Here is a 7,552-nt window from a genome sequence, read left to right as displayed (position 1 = left end):
GATGAACGGAATCAGTTGACACACCGTGAAATAGGCTTCGCGTAAACGGAGGTGTAGCTTACACACAGATTACACTACATTTCTGACCCAGACAGGGAGAGAGAAAAAACATAGAAGCCGTTTACAGCGGTGAGGCGCTTCATTCTGTTACTGTACTCGTTGTTCACTCCGTCGATCCAAATATTCTTAGTACCCTTAGTACCCTAACTTCCTGTTCGTCGCTGCAATGCGTGCCTCAGCTGGTATGTCTATCTCTATGAACAAATTTGATAAAAGGTATCTTAACAAAGTTTGAATGCTTACTTTTTAGTCGCATCTACTTCGTCAAAGGTTACATCTAAGCCCTGACTGTTTTATAATGTCAACTTTACGTCTGATTGAAGAGCAAATAAACAGTTGTGTTTTCCGACGAATATTCCACTTCAAACATAAAATATGGACAACGAAGCTTCAAGGTTGTACAGCTAGTATACATTCATGCTGTGTTGCTAAATTTGATTACCAACCATAACAGCACTGAAGAGTTGTTCGTGAAGTAAATCAGTGTTTTGACTTGCATTTGATACGCTCTCCCGGGATTCTGTGCTTAGTTGCTCCCCCTATAAGCCTTAGTACACTCCCCCAAATATCAGTAAATTAGAATTAGGCAAATGTAACCGTTATTGAGCAAGCTGCAACCCTGTCAACCTATGCCGTACGTTTATCAAACAACAGACATCTGGTTGAATCGTTACCTTTGCTTTTCTCTGCCTGAATATCAACATACTATGCACTGCATCATCATTCAAACATCAAACTTTGTTTACACTCTAGTACACTTAACCTATGTGCTTAGAAGTGGTTCTCCCCTTTGTTTCTGCTTCGAGTCACGCACGCTTAGTTTGGTATTTGTAATTTGTTTTTGATTAAACATAGCTTGAAGAGAGCATCTATGTGCACATGTTTTGTTGCATACTTGATAGCTGTGTGGTTTTGCTCTTGAATGGCCATATACATGAGACTCATAATTACGTGCTTCCATAGATGCCTTCTCGCAAACAGCACATTTATATCATGAACACCAGGCTAGAGAAATTCAAGTTTTACGCCCTCACGGCAAAGCCATTCGGGGCATGTTCCCGGGTTTGAACCCGACTTTAGATAGGATACGTAAGTGTATGCATGTTTAGGTGGTATCAGCCATCTGCACTTATGGCAGAATGACCGAGGTCTTTTACGTGCCACTTTAGTGACACGGGGGTGAGAGATGGATACCGTCTCTGGGTCTGCACATAAAGATGACCCGTGTCCACCCCGGCCCGGATTGGAACCAGCGACCTTTCGATCACAAGTCCAGTGCTCTACCACCTGAGCTACCCGGGCCCCCTCAAAACACCAGGCTCTCCTGTGGTCTTCTAATGTACCTTTGTGCTTGTAGCTTTTTCCACACTCTGGGCACAGCTCCACCCGCAGTTTTCATGGGTGTTGACGTCATCAAAGGCTCCTTTGTGACCTCTTATTCTTAAGTAACATCCGAAAAGCTGTCTAAAGTCACTACTGACAGCTCCATCTGTACACAAAAAAACTCCGTACCGATAAATAACTAATTCAGGAAAATATAGACAGTCATTGCTAAATCAGTGGTGTATTTGTGTGTATTTGTGTGTGTGTGTGTGTGTGTGTGTGTGTGTGTGTGTGTGTGTGTGTGTGTGCCTGTGTGTGTGTAGACTGAGGTTACACACATCGTCTCAGTCAGTCAGTAGATAGTAAAAATAGTGGTCGAGGTTTGCGGATCATGAAAAAAGCGAGCTTCAGTTAAATACTGCAAGCTCGCATTTTTCATGATCTGCAAACTTCGACCTATAATTTGTTACTATCGACTGTGACTCGTGTAACCTCTACTTATATATATATCTGGAAATATGTATTTATGTTGAAGTTCGACTCGAAATACCCTTCTCTTATGAAGTTAAACAAGCCGATAACTGTACGGAAAGCAAAGGTAAACTGTCGGGGGATCGTACTAAGAAAAGAAATCACTTACAGGGGAGCGTATCAAAGGTGGTCGGGGGAGTGTATCAATAAAATTCCGAGCGTCGTAATTAATTGTCCAAAATAATAAAGAAAGATAGAAAGCTTTAAAATGACCATTGGTTCAAAGCAATGTTTTAAATTAAAGAATATCCCTGGATAAACAAATCAAAGCACAATAATTGCTGCCTTGAGTTAAACGTAGGGAAAGGTAAAAATAGACTAAACAATACTTGTTAGAGCACAAACCGTGTAAATGCTCTTCGAAATGCCATCCAAATTAGACATCTGAAAGCATGTAGTTAGCTTAGTACATTAGCAAGCATTACTATCAAAACCAAGTGACACAATTGACAAAAAGAATCTTTTTTTTATTCGTTTTAGTATGAGACTCACCTTTATCTCGCGTCGTTTCCGCCAACAGGATGCTAGGGGGAGTGTACGAATAATATTTGGATTGACGGCGTGTTGTTAGGAAGGCAACAATTTCAGTTCAGGACAAAATGGCCGTCCCAACAGTGAAACTGTCGTCTGGTTATGACATGCCGATGGTGGGTCTGGGTACCTTTGATTTGAAGGTGAGTTGTGACATGCCGATGGTGGGTCTGGGTACCTTTGATTTGAAGGTGAGTTGTGACATGCCGATGGTGGGTCTGGGTACCTTTGATTTGAAGGTGAGTTGTGCGAGGGAATGCTAATGAAAACTACAACAACCGTAGTTTGGAATGGAGGACACGGTGGATAAATGTCGCTGTGTGTGGGTGTGTGTGGGTGTGGGTGTGTGTGGGTGTGTGTGGGTGTGTGTGTGTGTGGGTGTGTGTGTGTGTGTGTGGGTGTGTTCTCTGTGTGTGTGTGTGTGTGTGTGTGTGTGTGTGTGTGTGTGTGTGTGTGTGCGCGCGCATAAGTCTTGAGATTATATCACAGGTCGGTGGAACAAAAAAAATCCATGGAGAGAAAAGTCAAAACATCAAACCGCAGGCATATGAGCCAAACAAAAGACTTGGTGTTACAGGAAGGAGTGGTGCTTTAATTAAAATAATATACATTCCTTCTCCATTGGCAATCATGTACACCACTTTAGTTCTTGCACTACGGTCATCCTTCCAATCAGACACATAGCAACAATCAACAGCTTGGCTGTTTTCTGTGCAGAGCGGCTACATTTAGCGGAATTTATGTTCACAGATTGACATGGGTGTCATTTACGGAATGACTTAATCAGCAAACAATGGCCACTCTGCACAGAGAGCATGCAGTTGATCTTCGGTATGTGTCCAAGTGGAACTACATTCTTGTCCTGTGTAAACCGCTACTGTCATGATGTGCTTGATGACTGACACGAGAAAATAAATGATTAACTTCATGAAATTCTTGTCCGGTGTAAACCGCTACTGTCATGATGTGCTTGATGACTGACACGAGAAAGTAAATGATTAACTTCATGACATTCCTGTCCGGTGTAAACCGCTACTGTCATGATGTGCTTAATGACTGACACGAGAAAGTAAATGATTAACTTCATAACAGTCTTGTCTTGTGTAAACCGCTACTGTCATGATGTGCTTGATGACTGACACGAGAAAGTAAATGATTCACTTCATGACATTCTTGTCTTGTGTAAACCGCTACTGTTATGATGTGCTTGATGACTAACGCGAGAAAGTAAATGATTAACTTCATGACAGTCTTGTCCTGTGTAAACCGCTACTGTCATGATGTGCTTGATGACTGACACGAGAAAGTAAATGATTAACTTCATGACATTCTTGTCCGGTGTAAACCGCTACTGTCATGATGTGCTTGATGACTGACACGAGAAAGTAAATAATTAACTTCATGACATTCTTGTCCGGTGTAAACCGCTACTGTCATGATGTGCTTGATGACTAACACGAGAAAGTAAATGATTAACTTCATGACAGTCTTGTCCGGTGTAAACCGCTACTGTCATGCTGTGCTTGAAGACTAACACGAGAAAGTAAATGATTAACTTCGTGACATTTTTGTCCTGTGTAAACCGCTACTGTCATGATGTGCTTGATGACTGACACGAGAAAGTAAATGATTAACTTCGTGACATTTTTGTCCTGTGTAAACCGCTACTGTCATGATGTGCTTGATGACTAACACGAGAAAGTAAATGATTAACTTCATGAAATTCTTGTCCTGTGTAAACCGCTACTGTCATGATGTGCTTGATGACTGACACGAGAAAGTAAATGATTAACTTCGTGACATTTTTGTCCTGTGTAAACCGCTACTGTCATGATGTGCTTGATGACTGACAGGAGAAAGTAAATGATTAACTTCGTGACATTCTTGTCCTGTGTAAACCGCTACTGTCATGATGTGCTTGATGACTGACACGAGAAAGTAAATGATTAACTTCATGACATTCTTGTCCTGTGAAAACCGCTACTGTCATGATGTGCTTGATGACTGACACGGAAAGTAAATGATTAACTTCATGAAATTCTTGTCCTGTGTAAACCGCTACTGTCATGATGTGCTTGATGACTGACACGATAAAGTAAATGATTAACTTCATGACAGTCTTGTCCGGTGTAAACCGTTACTGTCATGATGTGCTTGATGACTAACACAAGAAAGTAAATGATTAACTTCATGAAAGTCTTGTCCTGTGTAAACCGCTGCTGTCATGATGTGCTTGATGACTGACACGAGAAAATAACTGATTAACTTCATGACAACTTCGGAATAAAAGGACTACCTCTTGTCACAGATTGTTTGAATCACTTTTCATCAAAATAAAAAGTATCGGCCCCGCGGAGGGAGGTTAAACCCCAACAAGCAATCCACGCACCTTTCTTTGTTGGGGGAAGGGGGGGGGGATCTGAGGCGATTTGGCCAAAGGACGTATCTGAAGGAGGATTAATTATGGCCGTCTTATAAAACCGTTCTTTTTTTCTTTTTCAGATGAAAATATTTTCCAAACTTCCCTGACTCACCATAAACCAGCATTTGAATTTGCCGCCTAATGTGAACAACTACCGTACACTACCTTGTCTCCGCCCAGTATCGAGTAAACCCTCAAACCCTATTTTGGGTCAAATTTCGCGCACAGGGTACAGTATCGAGTTAACGCCCACCCCCTATTTCGGGTCACATTTTGTGCACAGGGTACAGTACCTAGTAAACGCCCACCCCCCATCTGTGCGTAAGTGTAGAGCGATTCAGAGAAAACTGCGAGACCAATCTTCATAAAACTTTACATGAGAATTTCTCAGTATGATATCCCCGGACATTTTTTTAAATTTTTTGGATACATGTCTTTGATGACGTCATATCCGGCTCTTTGTAAAAAATGAGGCCACACTGTCACACCCTCCTCTTTTGATCAAACAGAATAAAATTTTGGTCAAGCAATTTTCGATGAAGGCCGGACTTTGGTATTGCATTTTAGCTTGGAGGCTTAAGAATTAATTAATGAGTTTGGTAATTAAAAATTTGAAAATAGTAATTACCATTATTTAAAAAAAAAACGATCCAAAATTAATGTCATCTTATTCTTCATCATTTTCTGATTAAAAAAACATATACATATGTCATACATGTACTTGGATTGAAAACTAGCTCTGAAAATTAAAATTCTGATCAAAATTAAATTTCCCGACTTGATTTAAAAACAATTGCATCTTATTTCTTGTCGGTTCCTGATTCCAAAAACATATAGATATGATATATTTAAATTAAAAACAAGCTCAGAAAGTAAAAAAAAAACCCAGCAATACAGAAAAGCGTGCTACCCCGCTCAGCGCAACCACTACCGCGCTATTCTGGCTAGTCAATTTCACTGCCTTTGCCACGAGCGGTGGACTGACGATGCTGTACGGTCTTGGTAAGAAAAGAATGCAGTGCGTTCAGTTTGATTCTGTGAGTACGACAGCTTGACTAAATGTTGTATTTTCGCCTTACGCGACTTGTTTCACTGTTTCCCTTTCTTGGAGATGACGAGATTGGAGATGACGAGATTGGAGATGACGAGATTGGAGATGACGAGATTGGAGATGACGAGATTGGAGATGACGAGATTGGAGATGACGAGATTGGAGATGACGAGATTGGAGATGACGAGATTGGAGATTCGTCCGAACCTGAAGAGGCTGGAGAGGTCGACTTGGAGGGGTTTGAACATAACGAATGAACAGACTGGTGTTTGCTGACCCTCTATCCATTTGAAGGCAAGACGTTGTCGCTCATGTTCATTTTCCCCTCATTGGGTGACACACTGACAACACATATAATCTTTTAAACGTGACTTATCTTGTCACACTTGATTGTGATATTTGTTTATATGCTTAAATGCTGATCTCGGTTTGTCGATCCACCACAGACCTGGATTAATCTTTTCCAGTTAGCATTATCTTTTGAAGTAATAAACTTGTTAACAGACACAAAGCAACAAGATTTCCTTTGTGGTTTGCTTGCAGATTTGTGCAGATTTCTGTGTATATGTGTGTGTGTGTGTGTGTGTGTGTGTGTGTGTGTGTGTGTGTGTATGTGTATGTGTGTGTGTGTGTGTGTATGTGTGTGTGTGTGTGTGTGTGTGTGTGTGTGTGTGTGTGTGTGTGTGTGTGTGTTTAGTACAACCAGCCATACATACGTACGTGCCTGTGCTCAAGATTGTTTTGTTTTCATTGTAAACTATACAGCTTAGTACAACGTGTGAAGCGAGAGTTGAATGCTGTGTTGTGTTCATTGTAAACTATACAGCTTAGTACAACGTGTGAAGCGAGAGTTGAATGCTGTGTTGTGTTCATTGTAAACTATACAGCTTAGTACAACGTGTGAAGCGAGAGTTGAATGCTGTGTTGTGTTCATTGTAAACTATACAGCTTAGTACAACGTGTGAAGCGAGAGTTGAATGCTGTGTTGTGTTCATTGTAAACTATACAGCTTAGTACAACGTGTGAAGCGAGAGTTGAATGCTGTGTTGTGTTCATTGTAAACTATACAGCTTAGTACAACGTGTGAAGCGAGAGTTGAATGCTGTGTTGCATGTCAAGCTTCAGAGATATAGAATGGCTGACCCATTTCATTTCTTTTAGCGTCAACATCGTTTTGGACACTACCAGAAAGAAACCCACTTTATGCAGACAAGTATTTTGTATCTGAGGCGGAAAGCACACTCTTTGCTTGTCGAACAATGAACAGTGTTGGTGTTGCATTGCGTTTTGTATTTTGTACCTGAGCTGAAAACACACTCTTTGCTTGTCGAACAATGAACAGTGTTGGTGTTGCATTGCGTTTTGTATTTTGCACCTGAGGCTGAAAACACAGCCTTTGCTTGTCGAACAATGAACAGTCTTGGTGTTGCATTGCGTTTTGTATTTTGTACCTGAGGCTGAACACACAGCCTTTGCTTGTCGAGCAATGAACAATCTTGGTGTTGCATTGCGTTTTGCAACTACACAAACATGAGACTCAAAGTCCGCCCTGTTCAGATTATTCGTTTCCTGCTTGAGGTGGATATCCTTGGCACAAAGGGTCAAAAAAAAATAAACCCTTAAAAAAATAATGC

General features: G+C 41.0%; 1 protein-coding gene across 1 annotated transcript; it reads left to right on the top strand.

Moving 5' to 3' along the window:
* Positions 1-2,513: 2,513 nt before the first annotated feature.
* On the top strand, positions 2,514-6,175 carry LOC138949885 (uncharacterized). The gene is made up of 2 exons (XM_070321670.1): positions 2,514-2,684; positions 5,987-6,175. The coding sequence occupies exons 1-2, from the start codon at positions 2,514-2,516 to the stop codon at positions 6,173-6,175; spliced, it is 360 nt and encodes a 119-aa protein (XP_070177771.1).
* The last annotated feature ends 1,377 nt before the right edge of the window (positions 6,176-7,552 follow it).

Source organism: Littorina saxatilis, linkage group LG16 (assembly GCF_037325665.1).
Source record: "Littorina saxatilis isolate snail1 linkage group LG16, US_GU_Lsax_2.0, whole genome shotgun sequence".
Lineage (NCBI taxonomy): Eukaryota > Metazoa > Mollusca > Gastropoda > Littorinimorpha > Littorinidae > Littorina > Littorina saxatilis.
Note: the sequence above shows the minus strand (reverse complement) of the source record. Positions and strands in the feature narration are given on the sequence as shown.